The sequence below is a fragment of the Aphidius gifuensis genome, linkage group LG3 (genome assembly GCF_014905175.1).
Source record: "Aphidius gifuensis isolate YNYX2018 linkage group LG3, ASM1490517v1, whole genome shotgun sequence".
Taxonomy (NCBI): Eukaryota; Metazoa; Arthropoda; class Insecta; order Hymenoptera; family Braconidae; genus Aphidius; species Aphidius gifuensis.
The window spans coordinates 20873423-20896018 of NC_057790.1; the positions used below are offsets into that span (position 1 = coordinate 20873423).

Genomic DNA, 22596 nt, shown 5'->3' on the forward strand with positions numbered 1-22596 from the left:
ATTTTCATTATAGCCAATCATTGATATATTTTTTTCATTCTTGTCCTCGCTTCAGTCATCTCATATTTAACATTCATCTATCTATAATTTTATATAGCCCACACACAGATTGACAGAGAATTTAACTGACAAATACAATGACTAGAAATTTGATAGGGGCAACGACCAAGCGAATTATTTGTCAGTGATATAACTCAACGATTAATGAGCCAAATGACTATGTCACTTGCAAATAAATATACACTGCTAATTATTTCTTTAATATTTTAATCTGTATTTTTAAGCAACACGCAAATTATACTATTAAATAATTTATACCTAATTATTTCATTATTTAAACTTGACAAATTTTAAAAAATATATTTAATTTAATTAAAAATATAATGAAAAAAATAACATTTAAATAATAAAATTACTTTTTATATTTTTTTCTTTTATTTATTTATTTTTTCATTTTATTTTTAAATAAAGATATATATGTCTGGTACTATTGTGTGTAGAGAGTATACTTTATAAAGCCAAATTGAAATTTTTTATTCATGAATTTGAGGTAGTATACATTTGCTTTAACATCCCTTAAATAAATCCTGAATTTTATTGACTAATCTGAGTGAGCACACTGATGGTATATATGTACAAGTATAAATTGTACAATTTCTGCTGATGCCCCTTTGGCAATATCCTTTATCAAACCACCAATATCGTGAAATACATATATGAGCAATTATAATTATCACATACGATGGTCTACAATGGTTCCGGCTACTCGTATACTAATTATCAACTCAAATTGCACAATGTTTAACTTGGCTCATCGATGACTATATCCTTCATTTATTTCCATCGGAATTACACTATATCACCACGATATTATACCTCTACTTGATCAAACATTTTACATCAAATTTAAAGTTTAAAGAAAATGCATTATATCTGTTAACAATAATTAATTTTTTTGTTTTTCTAAATTTTTTTATATACATTTAAGTGGTTCAAATAATTTTTAACTCTGTTTCTCATTTATATTTATTTATTTTTTTTTTTCATTCATTTATTTATTTATTCGCAGCAACGAAAGAAAAAAAAAAAAGGATTATACAGGCACATATTGCCGCTGGGCACTCGCCACCTGCGCCCAAGAACGCGCTTATTATGCGCCAAGAATGCGCCGCCGATGCGCGTGTCTCTCAATTCTTTTATTTTATTTTTTTTCATCATATATATATCTTATTTTTTACTTCTTTATATTCTTGCTTTCTTATTCGTGTATATATATAAGTATACAGTATCCAGTGCTGATGGAAACTGGATCAGTCTGTGCTTTTGCTTTTTTATTATTTATTTTAGTGAGGTATTTTTTGGAGGCAATATTATAAACCTGATGTACAGTAGTAGTATACATAGAGATTAAAAAAAAGGCAGATAAAAAAAAAAAAAAAATCATATTCTTTTGGCTTTATATGCGCAACGTGGGCTTATATATTCGCTGAACACGCCCGCTCCACTATACTTTGGCATCTTTCCAATTTCGATAATCTTGTGGGTGATGTGGTGTTGTGGGGGCACCGTTATATTGGCCTCGTTACTCACTGTTGAATCCATGGAAAAACCTTGATTACAAAACACACGTTAATTTTACCTTTTCTCTCTTTTAAAAATTATTTATTTCATTTTTAATCCAAATGGGTTTATTTATTTTATTACATATCATTTGAAATTTGATTTACTTAAAAGTGAATTTCAATTTTTTACATAATAATATATATTTAATTTAAAAAGCTGCTATATATTAAAGTTAATAATTAATTAATTAAGTATTGTTGTGTTTATGGTGAAAATGTGTTTGATGTAATTTTCCCAATGTGGTCATTGGTGTTTTAACTAGACCACAAACACTTTTGTTGGCTTATCTAAAATGTTACAAGTGAGTTTGTTGTCTGTTCCATGTATATATGTATATTTTGAGAAAAGAGAGACAAGGTAAATTTATAAGAGAAACAAAAGAGTAAAACAACAATTTTCAGGGTGTTGCAACTACCCGTAGGGAACCAAAGGCTAATAGAGTATTTTCATCTTTGTATATATATGTATTTATATGTACTACAAAATAATAGACAAAATACAAAATTCTACGGGTATATTTGATAACACTATCGTTAAACATAAAATGCGGGTGTTCTATTTACTATTACAACAATTCGAAATAAACAGAATTGTATTATAATATTATAGAAAATAATAATAATTCTATTTTGTTATAATAACAAAATTCAAAATAAAAATGTAATAAAATACTAAAATTAAATCCTCTTGTGAATTTTTTTTTTTATTCTTTGGAGTAAATGAATGAGAGAGAGGAAGTGTAGATGTTGGTGTCGAGTTTCTAGGGGAGTTGTATGTGATTAAGCGAGATCCTCCAGATGCGAAATATTGAGTATTTTTTTTTTTTTATTATTATACTGGACACAAGAACATGATTATGACAGTGAAAAATACTCAAATTATATTTACTTTATTTATTTTATTTATTTGTTCAGAGTTTTTTATGCTTCGTTGAAGATATAATTAATTATTTGCCTGAGTTTGATGGCTTTTACAAGATTTTTAATATTATTATGATTTTTATTTATTTTATATTATTTTCTATGTCTTTATCGTTATTTTCTTATCATTTTCATTTTCTTGTTTCATGTTTTTACTTGAAATGATGAAAAGAAATAGCGTCTTTATATATCAACTGGAAAATGACAACTACTCAAAGTAAAAATATCATTTAAAATTATTATTCAGAATATTATGAATGCCAGTTATAAAATATTTCATATCAAACAATTTAATTTTATCATTTTTATTAAATTATTTATTAGTTATTTTTTAATTTTAATGTTAACACATTTTTATATTTGATCGTGTCGGTCGACAGAAAAGAATCAAGCAAAAACAGGCATAGGCAGGCAGAAACTTATTTCTTATATATACTGTAACGTTTTTTTTTTATTATATAGTTATATACATAAATTCATTCATATATATTTCGTTCTTTTTCAGTATTTTCAGCTACTACTCTTTCTGTTTTTAATTTTTATTTAACTTTATTATTATTAACTGTCAATTTTTAAAAAATTTTATTTTGCTTTCGAAACTTTGTTTTTTTTTTTTTTGCGTAATATAGTATTCTCTTTTGATCATCCATATGGATCTTTTTTTAAAAAAGAAAAGTTTAGTAATATTCGTCAATGCCTGCGTATATGTATTTATATTTTATATATTCGTTTATCGAGTTTCATAAAAGTATGTTCACAGAGCCAATTTCACGCAAAAATAGTAACTTTTATAAACACATTCACCATCAATATATCACCCCTTATAAAAACAAAAAAAAATTTGTCAATTTGCCTTGAGGGCGTTCATATATGTTCGCCATTTTCATTAAATAAATTCCAATTTTTTTGATGGTAAAAAATGAGTAAACAAAGGCAATGAAATATTGAAAATTTCAATCTATAAACAAAACATTATTAAACTATTATTTTTATTATTTTAAAAATAATTTTATTTTTTAAAAATCAAATATAGATAAAAAAATATTCAATAACTTGTAATTAATTTATTTTTCAATCAATCATTTATTTATCAAGTACAAATTCAGAGTAATATAAAAAAAAAATTAAAAAGCTCCTTTTTAAGTCGACAACCAAAGGACAGGCTTAACCTCATCCACAAGGGGGTTTGAAAAATAAACAAGATCAAGTTAAATAAAAAAAAAAAAACAAGGTAACTAAGAGATCAGCAGGTGAAAAAAAACGAATGAACGATAGATAGCAATGTATAAAGTTGTGTGTACACTAGGTAAAAAATATAAAAGAGTAAAACTACTGCTGCTTTTGCGCAGATTTTTTTAAGCTCAAATGTATTTATATGTAGGATTGTAGATATATATATGCATACACAGATAAAAGAAGCTTTTTTTTTTAGCTATATAATCTTATCCCACTGCGTTTGCTGGACCTTTGCCCAGGGGTTTAAGTTTTGCCCGTTATTTCATCCCCTTGGTGAGGACAGTAAATTCGTTGTAAAGTGAGAGATCAAGAATTCTCCATCTCTTTTTTATATATATATATATATTTTTTTTTTCCTGCACATACATTTATATCTTGTCTTTTTCTCTCACCTGATTTTTTCTATGTTGAACTCTAGTAAAAGCTCTAAAAGATAGAGAGAAAAAAAAAATAAATAAACCAAAGTTACTAGTACATCCAGATGGAATTATTTGACCTAAGAAAATGTATAGCGGTATTTTGTTGAGGTCAAGCAGTCACTTAAAACACCAGATAAAGTTTTGTAAACTACCCTTTTTTGTTTTATTATTATTATCATTAAATAATACTTGAAAAAAAAATTTATAAATTAAGAAAATATGGGTACAAAATTTTGAGTATACAAGACACAAACTGATGAATTAATTTAAATGTATTTTAGTTTTTTATTCAATATTGATTTGTACAGTTTAAAAAAAAATTATTATGAATTTCTAAAATAAAATTGGAGAAATGAGGAAAAAGCTTTGCACGCGAACAAACTGATGATGTACTCGAAATGATAAGAGACGAGATTATCCTCGTCGTGCTTTACTCAAAATTTGAAAAAAAAATTCAAATACGTTTTTTTTTTTTATATAGGTATATTTATGCCCTATATACATATTTTTTTATTTTTTAAATGCAATTGATTTATAGATTTATATTTCAATTTATATAAAACTTTTAAAAGCTTTTTGATAAAAATATAAAAGTTTATTGTTTCTTTTATTTTTTTTTATACATTTTTAATATTTCCTTGATTTTGAATGATTTTTTTATTTGAGTTTTATTCTATTTTCAAATAACATAATGCTAGATGATTTTACGATTGAATAGAAAATTATTTATTGATTAATAAAAGTTAGAGAGTATTTATTTTTATTTTTATCTATGATTGTTATAATATATTTTTTATTTTTTTGGTAGATTAAAGCTGACTATATAGTGCACTCGAATAAATTCACAGTATCGAAAATACATTATTACTGATTTATGTGTATATTTCAGTAAATCCTAAAACCAACTGATTTATATTTAAAAAAAAAAAAAAAATGATTTTTAGTTTTTAAATAACTTCATAAATTTTCTTTTCTCAACACCGGATTAACTTGGAGTATTATTATTAGTATTTTTTTCATTTTTGGTTTCTTACACGGAGAAAAATTTTCACTCAATATTACTATGGTGCCACATTACCATAGAACCATATTATGATTATTAAAAAATTTACTGTCATTTCAACAAAAAAAAACAATTGTAGTATTGAAATTAAAATGTACCAACGATTTTATTGCTGTTTTTTTTTATTCCCCGATGAAAATTACAACGCATAGAGAAATTTTTACAGAAACCAAATTTAAAAATTTAATAGTCTTAAAAATTACATTGCACTACATAGCAGAAAATATTTTTTTGCTTTTGTTTATTTTTAAAATTTTAATTTTGTTGTTATGGACAAAATTAAATGATCCTCTGAAAATTTACAATGTACCATAGTAAATTTTATAATAACTTTCTTTATTTTAAGTTGCATATATTTTTAGTGATTGCAAATACCTGTATTTTATGATACCAAATACGGCAAAAGATTTATTGATGTATTTACCATTCAATACCGTATCAATAATCTTATTAAAATACGGTATCATGAAATTTCGATTAATACCGTATTTACAACTGAGAGATGTTACTCATGGTATTGAAAAATAAAAATATATGAATATAACTGATTTTATTGTATAAATAAAAATATATAATGAAATTATAGATGATAAATAAATTTAAATAAATTCAGTAAATAAATTATATAGCAAAATTAAAATATAAAAAAAATATTCGTCCTTAAAAATAAGTTTTTAAATAAAAAGTTAGTATTATTGGAAGAAGTATTTATATTAATAAATTTTCATTACACTTAAAAGTTTCTTTTGTTATTAATCGGCTTTAAAATAATAATGTCATGTGGAATGTGCAATATAATAAAACAGCTGAGCATGACATTTGTATAAAACAAAATATCAAATAATTATTTGTTCAAAAGTTTATAATCTTAAAAATACTTTTGCTGGTACCAAAATAAATGCACGTATTCACCTATATTGTAAAAATACTCGTATCAAAACACTGTATTTTACGGTATTTACATGGAAAAATCGGTAAAGGCATATTATGATAATACCGGTAAAATATAAAATATATCAGTCGACATCACTAATTTAAAATTACATGGACCATAGCAAAATTGATGAAGGACTCAGAAATCAACTGCCTTTAAAGTCGACTGCGCAGTGACTTTGCTTATTTTTCAATTGTTAATGTAAAATTCAATTAATAAAGCAGCGGATGTATGAGTATCCCAATGTTATGGGGTTCAAATCCTGGGCTTGAAATATTTTGTTCAATATTTGAGCGTTTATAAATAAATTTTGCGTTTGCCCATCGCAAGAATTTACTACTATGGTACACCGCGAAGGTCGCACGGCCAGTATGGCGTTTTCAATGAAAACTATGGTCTGTCTCAATATTTAATATGATGCTCTTATGGTTCCAGCTTACTGTAACACAACGCAAAAATTGCTATGGTATTATATTAAAAAAAAATGTAAATTTTTCTCCGTGTATTTTGCTTGATGACACGCGCCTTTTATAAATTATTATTTTGACGGCTGATTTGACCCTCAGTATTCAACACCAACAGATGCTCTGATTTTCTCAACAAAAAAAAAAACATGTTCTTTTTCAATAAAACGTCAATACATGTATTTTTTTTTCTCCAATAATTATAAAACCAAATTGATATAAATTTGCTAGATTTAATAGCACTACCTGTGTTGAAATTTAATGATCCAATAAGACTGATGATTATAATAAAATTTTAATTGAACAGTAATGTAATCCTTCTCATTTTCAATCAGATAAATTATTATATTTGAAAACAATATTTAATTTTCAGTTGTTATTGTGTTAATTAAAAATTTTAAAATAATAATTACTTGAATGAATTTAATGACCATGTGAATATATTAAATTACCAAATTAATCCTTTGTAAATAGCTCAAATAATACTTGTCTGAGTAATAAATTATTTAAAAATTAATTTTTTATAATTTACAATCAATGATTCAACATGATTTATAAAAACTTTTTATTTTTAAATTTAAATCCAGATGAAATCAATTAAATCATGAATTCTTTTAAATAATTTAACTTGATTTAATTTACATAATATTTAAATAGATTTAAAATATATATTAAAAGCGTTTAAAATTCATAAGAATATATATTGTACATAGAAAAAATTAAACTTTATAAATCAATTGAATCGTCAAAATAATATAGACGATAAATGTTTAATATCATATTTATATTTAATTAAATTTAAAAGACATTTACTGTTGATCATTTAATGAATATCATCTTGCTAATTTTAATTTATACAACAATTTAAAATTCACACTTGTTTGAGTATTCAATGGTTAACCTCAAACATATATATACTTATAGTTAACCATTTGTCGCGGTGTACCACAAGTAGGATAAATATAAATTTGATTTTACGTTTAGATAACCAAGAATGCTACCGCGTGTTCTATTTTTAAACATACCACACGTATATATATACTTGTTTTATATATTTTATATATTTTATTTATATTTTTATATATATTTTTATTTCATTTTTACATTGTAATATATGTATTCACATACATTACCAACAAGTACGTGAATATGTATATGGAACAAGTAATGTGCTGTTAAAAAATAAAAAGAATAAAAAAAAATTAAAAATAATACAACCCCCAAATGATAAATTCACAAATTCACACGCTCTTGAATATGTTGAGTCAGGCACGTGTTTGTTAAAAAATAAAAATAGACTGACTTTTCAACTCACCAAGTGGAAAATCGTGTTTTACACATGAAAAATTTGTTGTTAATAAAAAAAATAAAATATAATAAATTTATACTATTATTTTATTATTATTTTTATTTTTGGTATTGAAAATAAATTATATATTATGCAATTTAAAATAATAATCTAATAAATGTAAAATGAATTTTTTTTTTTTTGTTTAAATTTAATTTTTAGCCACCATACATTCAAAAGCTTTTTAAAAATAGATTTTATTATTTATTTTTTTTTTTTTCGAATAAAATGATAAAATATTCAAATATTTTTCTTGCAATGATGTATAAATGCTTTTTAAATTCTTTTGTTATTTACAGTTGAATAATTTATTTCAAAAAGTGTATATAATAATTATTTTAATAGGATTTTAAAATAACATTGTATCATTTTTTAAATTTTAGCTAAGTAGTTTTTATTTTTTTTCTGTTATTTCACTCGTTTAACAGTTTAATCCATTTTTTTTTTTTTTTTCATCAACATTCAATTCTTAAAAGAAATACCAGCTCAAAAAAAATTCTCATGTAATACTTGAGCTATTTTAAATGAATCCTCAAATTTAAAAAAATAAATACGAGTGTATGTAAAAAATTTTTGCACAAAAGAAATGAAAATTGTTAAAAAGTATTTTTGTTTTTTCACATTTAATATTTGTTTTTATTTGATTTTTTATACAAAGAAAATTCTGTATATCTCATTTACGCTGTAGAAAAAAATCTGAGCATATAAAAAATTTTATAAAGTAATTTTTTTTACAAGTTAAAAATTCAAAAACTCAGTCACTTTTGTATGGAATAATTTTACAACTCTTTATAAGAAAAAATAAATATATAAATTTTTTGTATGGCTGTCGTCATGATGTCGATCATGAAATTAACATATTCGCGTTAGTTTTTCGATGGAAAATTTAAAAAAAAAAAGAAAAAAATAAATAAAACTTGACAGTGTAGTTTCTTTCCCAACACGTAGACGAAAGCCAAAGGGAGTTAACGTGAAACCCAGGTACCATATAAACTCACCGCATACAAATTTACACAGTCTCTAGATCACGTTACACTTTAAGATATAGATATAAATTTTCTACATGAGAAATATCATGTATTCATGCATTATCCACATCCAACCTTTGAGGCCAAAAATTTACCAACATATATCTACAAAATTTCAATCATAATGAAAGTTAAATTTCACATAGACTCTGTTTATCATGTCGCAATTAATTTTCAATATCAATATCATCACAATCCAATTATTAAAAAACTTAATTACAACTTGTGCATAAATTCTTCAGTGAAAATATTTCTCTGAGTTTTTTTTTTTACTAAAAATAATATGGAAAATAATTTCGTGTATAAAGCTCTAATTAATAATAATAATAATAATTTATGAAAATTCAATTATTTTTTTAAATAAAACTTAATAAATTAACATAAAATATAATAAATTAAATATTTATAATAATTTTACAAACTTGTTTTGACATTTAACTTTTTTTTTTTTAATTATATATAAAACTTTGAAAATAAATTTCTTCTCATATGTATATACAACTTATTCTCAAGAGATTTTATTTAACTAAACCAAAGCTTGTTAATCTCAATTCGAGTTACAGATTATAAATAATTTCATCAGTATATATATTTTTGAATATAATATTATTTAATGTAACAAGTATATAAATTTATTCCCTTGTCTGACCATACATAACTTTGCACTACTTGTTACAATGTTTGCATATCATTCAAAAATAAAATAACTTTGTTTCTATATATCAAATAATACTATTTTCAAACAATTGTAAAATTGTATTTTATTTATTTATATTTTCATTATGTCTACGAGATCATGTATCAAAAGTTTTCAAATTGTTAAAAAAAATATCAAAAATAGCTGGATGTTTTTTTTTTCTTTTTTTTATATTCTATCAAAAAATAAAAATACAATGTTTTTGAAATAAAATATCAAGTAAATATAAACATATTTTTTTTTTGTGAATTTATAAATAACAAAAAAAAAAATGATATAAAAATGTCAAGTGACACATGAACTCACTGTCCAAAGTTTTTCTTATCTTTTCCTGTCAAGAAAAAGTAAAAAAAAAAAAAAATTCAATTGGCTACGATATAAAAATAAAATACATAAAGCACAAAGAAATTTTTTTATTTTTTTTTATAACCGGTTGATATGAAAAGAGTTGAGAAAAGATGCAAATTGGTGACAAGGTTGACAATTGAAAAGTACATCTACATTGTGAAAAGTTATAGAGTCAATGAAGAATAACATATGTTGAATTTCTTTTTTATTTTTTTCATTTTTTATCTAAAAGTTTTAAAAATAAAAATTTATAGATAGATAGATGAACACATCACTTTCAGAGATTTTATTTCTTTTCGGTGTCAAGAGAAGTAAAACAAAGAGTATGAATAAATGAGTATTGAAAGTAAATCAATTCTGCAGCTGATTCAATAAAAAGTTTATCAGTCGGACTGAAAGTATTTAATAAAAATAGAAAAAGCATCGTTCAATGATTATTTTTAAATTAAATAAAAGTTTTTATTATTAAATTTCATTAATAATATATATTCTATAATTGACGTCAAAAGATTTTCATGTATATAAGTGTGATAATGACAGGAAATAATATATAACGCTTCAAAACATTTTACGTTTAGTAAATTTACTTTCATCGTGATATACAAAGTCTGGGTTTACAAATAAATTTATAAAACTTGCTGTTTAATTAGGAAAATAGTATGTGTATATATTGTCGGTACAAATATATATTCTAGGACATTATGTCATTTGTTGTTTGACTTTTAAGCTTCATGACAAGACACAAACAATTTTAAAACAATTCACACAAAATTGACATATATTGTCACAAAGCAAAGTTCATCTTGTTATTCTGATTTTTATTATCTCTCTAAAACAAGTGAAAAATAATTTTTATTTTTATAAATGCTAATTTTTTATCCCAAAAAGTCTTAATTTTTTCACATTTGAAACAGTTTTTTTTTTTTTTTTCAGAAAATTCTTTTTATATAAAACATGCGGTGAAGAGCTTTTTTTTTTTTACACTTTTATCCATTAAAAAATAAATTTACATCAGAATGTAAAATAATTTGTAAAATCATTTTTAAAAGATATATAAAATTCTAATAAAAAAAAAAATATATTAAAAAAATTTTTTTATATTCTTATATATAAAATAGAAAAGATAATATAATTTTGCGTTAAAAAAAATTATTACTTTTTCAATTATTTTACATGGAATTACGTTGCTGAGGTTTTAAATTTTTTTTTTTACTTTCTCATAAATAATACAGTGGTTGTTTATGATTATAAATAATTTTTTTTTTTTACATTTTATTGTCACCCAAGTTAAATTGACTGTATACATTGTTATGAAATTGTCAAACTAATTTACGACAGTTAAAGTGATTTGCACTTTATGGTAATGAATTTTCGACCTTTTAAAGTTTTAAAATTAAAAAATAATATATAAATGACAATATTAAATGATTGAAAAACATTAATAATAAATGTATATTTTATTTAATATTTTTCAGTTGGGTTTTTTCACATATTACACAGTTGCAATGGGTGAAGTTAATCCATCTGGACCAGTACCAATTGACAGTGTCTTCATATACAGACCAGATAAACGTCTTGAACTTTGGAGGTTTGCATTCTACATGTTTCTTCATGCTGGGTAAGTGAAATATTAAAATAAAAATTAAAAAACCAACAAAATTATAATATAAACTTGTAAACTAAAATTTAACTTGAAACTTTTCATCCAAAACAATAAAATTTATATACATATATACACAAGTTTACTTTGATAAAATTCATAACAAGTATGCAAGAGACAAACTTGTTTAGCATCACGCAAAATTAAAATCTTTGTTTGCATCTTATTATTATTGTGTATATGAATTTTATACTTTTAAAAAATATATATACATATAAAGATGAAAATTTTTGTTGTTGTTGAGCTTAACAGTAAGGATTAGATGCTTACAATGTTTATTGAAATTATTCATGGGGTATATGGCAGAGTATAGATAAGAAAAAAAAATATATACTAAATTCTCAGCTCTCATATTTTTTTTTCCATTGTATTTTTAACTTTTTCACTTATATTTTTTGCTGATGTGTGTTGTCATGTGCGTGTGTACAGGTCACCCCTGTCTGCTGATAACAATGATAATACCAAGCATGAATTTCATGCTCTGCCATTTTTCAAATATTTCTACAATTTTTTATTATCATCAACTTGTCAGACAGTGAATTATTATGATTCTGATATTATACAAATTATGTTAAATTAAAATTTAAAAAAGTAAAATAATTTTTTAATTGGTTATTTTAAGCTATCATATTATAACAATGAAAGTTTTAAATGAATAATTAATAAACCAGAAAGATTTTTATATTAAATAAAAAATTGGCATTATAATTCATGAAAAAAAAATATATTTTTAGATGGCTTATCATATTGTAATTTCACTAAATTTTTTTTCGATATTCCTCATGTGGTACTCGATATTGCTATCGTTTTTTCTATAGATATATATCTTCTTGAATAATAAATTTTAATAATTTCACAATGTCATTGGGGCCAACTGGTTGAATATAAGAAAAATTTTTCACTTTGTACACCAACTGATGCGTTGAAAAACAGTTGAAAAATCAATATATAAATTCAATAAAATTTTTAAATAAGTATAAATTATTTTGATAATATTTATTATATTAAAAATAAATATTAATTTTAACAAATCATTTTTTTAAAATACCACAGCTGTGTAAACTTTTTTAAACCACAACAAAGCAAAAAAAAATTATTAACATTTTTGGCAATACATTTTCAAACTTCATCTAGTTTCGTAATATTTCATTTTTTTTTTTTTTAAATAGTTTATAGCTTTTGTATAAATTTTTTTTTTTTAATTTTACTTTTTCATCGTTATATGCGTATACTCAGCTTTCGAGCTTTTTTCTTTTTTTGACGTTTATATTAATCGTCTCCTTCAAAAAGTTTTTTTTCTTCTTTTCCTCTTGGTTGTTTTTTTTTCTTTTTTCTTTTCCCAAGACGACGGTCCATCTGAACAACAGAAACGATAAGGACCTCTCTTGAATTATTTTTTTTTTCTTCCATGTTTATATTCTTTCTCATCATATATTCTTACCTCCATATTTATTGCAGCAAGTACAAGCTTTTCTACTTCAAGAAAAAAATAAAGAAAAAAAAAATAAATTAATATGACTCAACACACTAATTGCACCAAGACGACAGACACGAATATAAATTATTCAAAAATTTTTATCCGGGTGAAAGTACATCCTTCCGAGTTTAAAAGTTTTTAATTTCCTTGTCCGCATACTCAACTTAATAAACTACAATCCAATGTAAACGTACACATGATAAAAGCGACTGCCAGAATAAATATAAAACAAAAAAAAAAAAATTAAATATTAATTTATGTTTTTAATTACACCGACAATTATATTTTTTCATTTTTTAAATTTTCTTTTATAATTTTTTATTTATTATTATTATTGTTATTAAATTTGTTTGGTTTTTTTTTTTAAAAATATTATTATATAATTTTTTATTTAAGTTTATATTACTAATTTTGTTTTGTATTTTAGATGGCTACACCTGCTTTTTAACCTGGGGGTACAGGTGGTCGTTGGACTTCCCCTTGAAATGGTTCATGGAAGCCTGAGGATTGGTGCTGTCTACATGGCTGGAGTTTTAGCTGGTAAGTTTACAATTATTATTACAGCATCAGCAAAAAAAAAAATCTATAAATTTTTATAATAAAAAAAAATAAGCCATCATTTAAAAAGTAAATTCTTTTGTATAACAAAAAATACAAAATATTATTTTTTAAAATTTAAAAGATAAGAAAAAAAAAAATCTAACAAGCTAAATAAACAACTAAATATGTAAAATGAAAATTTATCATCAAGTTAATACGGTTTTCAAAATCATTTTAAATAAATTATCATAAATTATATTATTCTGGACAATTAAATTTGATAATAATTCAACTTGACAACGTGAATATAAATAAAATTATTTAAACTATATAAATATATTTAAATAAATCAGTATACTGTTGAATTATAAATGGCTCATTTAATAAAAGCGTGTCCACTAAATGCACTCCAGTTTGAGAAACGTCGTGGTTATTATATATTTACTATTAACATTAAACATTCATTTGCATAAATCCGATTGAAAGCAACTCACTGTAAATTAGTGTTTGTTAAAGTAAAAAAGCTCAAGCAATATGAATCGATTATTTTGATTTGAATCCATTTTCTATCCTGTGGTAGAAAAGTTTTCAAAAAAAATATAAGTACATAAGCTCCAAAAACATGGTTTTAAATTTATATCTCTATGGGCAAATATATAACTTTGTGGATTATATATTTGGTAGTTTAAATATTTTAAACATTTATTTATGTATCAACAGTTATACTGTACTCATAGTTGTCTAACTTTTTGAATTAATTAATCATACCTGCATGTATATAGAATAAAATCAAACAAAATTTTTAAAACTAAAATTTTTAATTACTGCAATTTATTAGCTTTTAAATTGGTTTGATATATTTTTAAAATCGATTGATGTGAAAGAAAAATAATGTAAAAATATAACAAGATCCTGAGGGACATACCAACAACGTTGACACTTGAATGTCTCTTTCTTTTTTTTATCTTGTGATGTTGTCTCTCCCTCAGGACGAGATTACTTTGTATGCATTGCTACCGCAAAATTATTCCAATGGTTTTTATTTATATTTTTTTTCCTATTATGCATCTTTTCCTTATACATATTCTCAACAACAACCTAGCTTATGATGCTTTTTCTCAGCTTATTTTATTTATATTTATTTTCTGTCTAATGTTGAAAATATATTTTACTCTTTCTCACCTATATATATGCATACAAAAAATAAATATCTTTTTGTTTTTATAATTAAAAATACATAAAAAATTGTTTTATTTATTTTTTATATTTACAAAAATATTTTATACACTTGATAGCTTTTGGATTATTTATATATACTGTGGAGTTATTTTATACCACTGTCAAAAGAGGATAAAAAAAAAGCTCGAGATATGTTTTTAAAAATAAAATAAAAGTCTGATGGAAGAAAAGACTGCAGGGCGGACTATCGCACTACTATTTCTACTGATGCGCTATGTTGTCTATTCAAGCATGAGGACATCGTCCTACTTTATTTGTCCTTTTTTCTTTGGTTGTCATCGTCGTCGAACATGTTGACTATTTGTCGACGTAAAACCTGGACAAGTGAAGCCATCCGAATGTACAAATCTATTCGTTCAATGTTATCCTCTTGACTTTTTACCCACAGTAAAATAAATATTTAAAGAAAAAAAAATATATAAAAAGCATTTATAAAAATAATGATCCGTATTTGTAAATATTTTTTTAATATCTAAATTATTAATATTATTAAACACAATTTAATAAAATTATATTTAAAAGTTTTATGATATTTTTTTTTAGTAATTTTCATTGACAAATAATTAATGATGAAATTAAAAAAACATGCTTTAATAATTATTATAAAATCTAATTAATAATCACAATAAATATTTGTCTTATTTAATTTTTTATTTCAAATTTAATAATAGATAATAAATTTACAAAAAAAAATAATCATTTGAATAATAAGAAAGTTGATTCATTATGTAATTTACGTGATAATACCAAACGTATGTGAGATTTCATTGTTCTCGAAAATTGCATATCATTAAAAGTGACTTATATATCTTAATCCTCAGCATTTCTTCATTTATATTTTATTCTCTTTCTCTCTTTATTCACCATCAATTCAAAACCAAGTTCAAATAAGTCCGTTTTATATCCGAGAAAACTGCAGTTTGGTTTTGTGAGAGTTGTGATGAAGTAGTCAAAACTTTTGAAATTTTGCTCTAATCAGTTTGCCAGTGTGCTCTTCATTAGATAGACGAAATTAATTTTTCTTTTTTAATTTTTATATTATTTTTAATTTCTTTCAATAAATGCAAAGCTTCTAATTTATATTTTTGTCATATTAAAATTTTTTTTAATTAAATCTTGTTATTACAATGAATTAATTCACTATTATTATTAAATTTTAATAATCAATTAATTGTATTGTTTATTTATTAAGGTATATAAAATCACTGAATAATTTATGGTAATATAATTTAATTTACCATATGGAAATTATGGTTTTGTACCTTTGAAAGTTATTGAATTTAATATATTTTAGGTATTAAACTCTCTCTCGTGGTAAATAGTATATATTCAAACCTCAAAATTTCCACCAATGGAAAATATATTTTCTTAAATTGCGGTAGATGTACAACAAATGTTGAATTTCAACGAATATCGATTCACAATGTTGAATTCCATCAACATATATATATCTCGAGCATACATTCATTCACTTTTCAATGCGCATATCTATGGTACACCTAATATACATGATATATATCATATGTTAAATTTTAACATACTTTAAATTTTCATGTGGCTTTCAAATAAATTCTACTTGTATTATAATAATTATTATACATATTTAAATTCATCAAATAACAACGCGATGATTATAATTTCATTTGATCTTCATTTAATCCGTCAGGTGATTTAAAAATATTCAAATGAATTATTTATTTTAATTTTTAATTAAATACCTTGTAAAATTTTCATTTAACAAAGCTAATATTTGGTTTATAAATTCTCTTGATTGACAATATTTTATGTATTAAAATTTTTTAGTTTTTTCATGTATTTTATGAAATTTTAATATTCAAAATACCAATATGTCGTTTAATTTAATTTTTTTTATTTTACAAATCCACGTTATACATAGTGTATGTGAAAAAAATTTGTAAATTACTGCTCAATAAAATCACAGTCAAACAGAATGTTATAAAAATATCAATATTCTATTTTACAGTATGAGAGTTTTTATTATTTTATACATAACAGTGCTTACACGATAAAGATATAATATACAATGACAAAGAATTGCTTTTGTCATATGTATAATAAAAAAAAAAATAATAAAATTGCTCAAAATATCGATGAGTATTCACAAGAATGCAAAAAATCTTGTCCTCCAGTGCATATATCCAATTGTTATATTGATGTTTTTGAAAATAAAAAATCTATCAAATTTATTCAATCGAATATTCTTTTCTGAATATTCTACTAAAACTTTTTGCAGTATAAAAATAAAAAAAAACAATTTTAATCATATACATAAAAATTGCAAAATAAAAACAATAGTAAAAAATTTTCTACTTGTTAAAAAGAAAATTTTCCAACAATTTAACATTTGTGCACAAATAGATTTAATAGATACATTTTTTTTTTAAATTAAACCATTGACCTACTAACGTGATTACTTGACATAATATTTATTATTTTTTTTTAACGATTCAATGACAATGTCTTCTTCAAATGAAAGAAATTTTTTTACCATTGCTGGTCTAAATATTCAGCTTAAAATATAATTTTTTTTAATACTAAGAGTACTATATTCAAGCTAAATTCTAGCGTCGCGTGCACCGCGTGCATACCTGCCCATTATAGTGCATATACACGTACGTTATCACCGTGCGACTTGTTCCAAGTCACGAGTTGCGCTCTCGTTTCCTACGCCGCCGACAACAGTATATTTCTGATTTTTTTTTTATTGTTATTTTCTTTTACTCCTTAATCTCTTTCTCCCTCTTTCTCACTATGTATATTTTTTAATTTGTTTTTTTCTTTTTCTTATTTTTTCATTATTATATTCATCTTATTTAATCTTTTTTTTTTTTTTTGCATTTAATTTTGTTTTTTTATTATATATGTGTGTATATTTTTGACATGCATCTACACATATGCAGTTGCATTTTAGCGCAAAAGTTTGCGTGGTAAAAAATAAAAATAGTAAACAACAACAAAGTAGAGGAAGCAATTCATTTGATCAAAGTGAATGATTTCACAATGTTTGAATAAAAGCTAAAAGTGGATAAATGAAAAATTGTAGAGTGCTTTTGGTGTACGTTTTTTAACATGCATATATAATATTATATGTATATGTGTGTTTTAGAGAATATACTTTTAAGCATTCAAACAAAAAAAAAAAATGAAAACTCACTGTGAGGGATTTTCTTTTCACTGTTATTTTATTATTATCATTTTCGTTTTTTTTGCAAATCTTTTATGAATCACATTTTACTTAATGCACTCAAAATCCGTATGTATATGTAAACTCAAAATTTATTTTAGAATAGAAAAGAAAATTTAAACCGTCAAATTGATTTGAATAAAAAATATATTTTATATTATTTACTTTCCAAAAAAAAAATTTTTATATTCAAATAAAATTTCACAATGCTTTCACAATTTTTTATTTTATTTTTCTCAAGCTAAAGATTTATGTGTACAATAACTTGTTTTTTTTTTTTAGCCAATTAACTTACATACTCCACTTTTATTACATTCAATATAAAAAAATTTTCATCTTATTCAATTATATTTTGCTTTAAATTATTATTTTTTTTTATTTTTGTATTTTATAAAATTTATTAGTAAAGATTTTTTTTTTTTCCATTCAAAAACTTTATAATGAATGAAAATATTTTAAATAATAGAAAAAAACGTATATTTTTTATTATTATATATTGATTTGATTTTTATTTAATATTTAATGTTTCATTTTTGACTGTAAAATTTACATTTAATTTTTTTAATTAATTGTTTACATTAAAAAAAAATATTTTGTATAAGTTTTACAGTAATATTTTAGTTTATAAAGTTACTAATTAGTATTACCTATTTAAAATTTATTTTGATAAACGTCATGAGCTCAAATACACAAAACTAACGAGTGAGACATTTCTAAAACCAACCAATTAGGAAAATTAATTAACGTTAACCGGACGTTTGGTGAGGATTTTCAATTAATATATATATGTTTGCAATGTTGAAACGCATTGTGGCTTTTCATTTATACATATATGTATAAACAAATATATACAAATATAATAATCTGTGGTTGTATGCACCAATGAGAGCGTCATCGACCGAGTTTCACTTATCCGACAAATCCTTTTCACTTAACATCTATCCTTTTCTATATATATTATTCTTTTATCTGCACATTTTCAAATCTTTTCAATTTATATACTTAACTATTTAAATATTTATACACACTGTAAAAAAAAAAATATAATTCTAAAGTCAATATAAAGTCGTGAATTATTTATTCTTTAGATAAATATAAAAAAAAATAATTTGACAGATATTAAATCAGTTTTGCATAAATTCTAAAGTATATAAAATATAATTAATTAATTTACATAACAATTTTTAATCAATTATATAATTTAAAAAAAAAAAAACAATAATGATTCTATTAAAAACAAGCTGCAAAATTGGTTTTAAAAAATGTCATTTTGACTTGGGGTTAACATCAAGATTCTTCACATTATGCATTGTCTCATTGAGTCATACACCCTTCATATATTATACAAAGACAAAATACACAATATGTATCGAAATATATATATAAAATCAACATATATATTTGAATCGCAGTCAGTGCTCCAACTGCGAGCACTGGTATGTATTGATGCATACATATGATTATTGTTATAAGAACGTATGTGAACTTGGCTAAGGCAAAACACAAACAACAACATCACCACTACCACTAAAAACAACAACAAGAAAACACAACGTCAATCCCGTAATTATCTAATACCTTAGTCTAGGAGTGGCAGCAAGCAAAGATGGAATGTCGAGTTTGGTTTTGTCCTTGCGTGGGAACAGAGCAAATGCGAATAAGGCATAAATGTATATAAACATACATACATATATTATTATAAATATAATTTTACAAGTAGACAGACAAAATCTAGCCACGTACATACAAATATATATCATGAATCTTCATATATATTTTATACTTGAAAAATTTTATTACAACGTATGTTAAAAAAAAAAATTAAATAATAGAAAAAAATATTTAACGAGTTTAATAAAAAGTATATTTTATGAGTTATTTGGGTCAAGCATTAATGGATATTAGACGCGTCGGAAATGTCGTGATTGTATTGGCATAAGGGACAAGCTGTTTAACATGTAAGTCAATGTGCATTTATAGGATTTGTGTAGGTATTGGTTAGTTGATGTTGAATCATACAATATATGTGTGTATATACATTATACATCTAAAGATTTCACGAGCAAAGGGAACGTGCAAATACATCCACTTCTCCAATAATTCAATCGACGTCGAGTTAGATCAGGAGGTCAACACCTTCACAACATCCTACAACTAAAATCTTGTTTATATTTATTTATTTACACCCATCCTTAATCACAAAAATATTTTTACAATCAAAAAATTATATATATTATTTTTTGTTTATCATTTTTTTAACAACAAAATATTACAATTGATTTTCTAGTCACGAAAACAAAAAAAAAACAATGTCAATGTCATTTAGATTGAGAGCTTTTTGAACATGACTTTCCCCCAATACTATTATCGTATTAAATACACCCAACATACCCAAATGTTCATTTTTCTTTTTTTTCCTGTTTCAAATTTTATTTGCTTTTTTTTTTTTTTAGCTCTCTTTTTTTTTTATATATATTTATTGCATTTGCCCGTCGGTGAGGCGAAGATCCTTTCTCATTGTTATTCAGTTCACGCACCGATACAAAGTATCTGGATAATAAACAAGTAATGAACAACAGTCAAGAGAAAAACACCCAGTAATATAACATCACAGTGGGTGAAATAGAGAGAATTAAATTTCAACAAAACTCATTTATGTTTCCTGGATGGTATTTCCTGTCTATCCATATACATTTTTTTTTTTTTTTTTTAAATAAAAATAACATCAAATTTATCAGGCTAACACTTTAACAATATTTTTATTATTACATTAAATTATAAAATTAATAAAACTCAAATAAAAACAAAAAAAAAAAGAAATTTATTTCTAAAAAATATTAAATTTGCAATAATTTATTAATACTCTGTTAACTATTAATTATGAAAATTTTTCTATGGAAGACTGATCAAGATTCAAGTTGATGGAAATGTCGAAAATATATTTTTATTGTTTGATATTTATTTGTATGTAAATGCACAATATAATAGTTTAAATGTGAGCATTAATAATCAATGCACCAGTAGACATCAGAAGCCTCTTAGTTGTTTCTCGTAACTCTATGCATTATTGCATACTGAATCAACGTGAATATATCTTCTCATTGCGCATTGCACCACATCTTTTGGTGGCTATCATTAATATACATTTTATATATATGTATGCACCAAAGATGATGCTAGTCGGTTTGTAAATGCAAGAGGGTGGTTTTGTAATATATATGTATTTTGAGAAATAAAGGGTTGAAGAGAGAGGGCATATACAAAGGGCTGAGAAATACAAAATGGATAGTAATTCTAAAAGGTTTATGGCTGATGTGGCCAGTGTGAGCATATTGTGGTTTTTCAATGTAACATCATAGTCATATTTCTATCTTGTTCTATCACAATGAAATTTACCAAGTTTAAAATTTTACTTTGATAAATTTAAGCAGGTGAAAAGAACACCCCGCAAGCTTTGTCAAACAATTTCAAGTTACGGTTTATATAACAACTAGCAAGAATGTTGTAATGTATATCAAATAACTTGTATAAGTATAACTTGAATATATTATATATTTTCAAGTAAATTTACTTTAAAAAATAAATTTATTAAAACAAAAGCTTTTTTTTTTTTCTATTTAATTTTGTAAATTATTTGCTAATTTAAAAATTAATTTAACCTAGACGTTTTATAATTAAAAATTTAACAAGTAGATTTTGTATAATAATTATTATTAATTTATAAATTTTTAAAAAAATTTTTCAGGTTCACTTGGTACATCAGTATTTGATACAGACGTTTATCTAGTCGGTGCAAGTGGTGGTGTTTATGCACTTTTAGCTGCTCATCTTGCAAATGTATTATTAAATTACAATAACATGGAGTTTGGAATTGTTCGACTTATTGGTATCTTTATTATTGGTAAGTTAATATTCCATAATACATATTATATTACATTGTTATATCAGATAATTTTAATTTTTTAATTTGTAAAAAGTTTATATCAACTATCTTCTTGATCTTTTGAAACATAATGTACATGTATATTATAACTTTATCTTATCGAATATACAGCTATTATTATATAAATATATATGCAGTCGATTTAACTCGTATTTTACTGTACCAATATGTTTTCACATTGTGTAACTTTGAAAAGCTCAAAACCAATCGAACGCGTTGAATCGTCGAATATAACCAGAGCCACATCGTTGCACAAACACAACCCTCAACCCTTTATCCTTCAATTTTCTTCATCCCTTTTCTCTTATCAATTTTATACGTACAACACACTCTCCCTCTCTCTCTCTCTCTTTTTATCTCTCTTGTATTTATCTCAAAAATTCGACCAGCTTTTCTGCATCAAACTTTATTTTTGTCGATAAATTTAGCAGATAGTTTTATCAAAGTTTTAA

General features: G+C 23.5%; 1 protein-coding gene across 1 annotated transcript in view; it reads left to right on the forward strand.

The window, feature by feature from the left end:
* The window catches only part of LOC122851033 (rhomboid-related protein 3), a 114095-nt gene extending 91895 nt beyond the window's left edge, over positions 1 to 22200 (forward strand). The window contains exons 7-10 of the mRNA XM_044150082.1: positions 11556 to 11698; positions 13645 to 13757; positions 21947 to 22106; positions 22179 to 22200. Of these exons, the coding sequence (XP_044006017.1) occupies positions 11556 to 11698; positions 13645 to 13757; positions 21947 to 22106; positions 22179 to 22200 (438 nt within the window). The remainder of the gene's footprint in view (positions 1 to 11555; positions 11699 to 13644; positions 13758 to 21946; positions 22107 to 22178) is intronic.
* Positions 22201 to 22596: the final 396 nt, after the last annotated feature.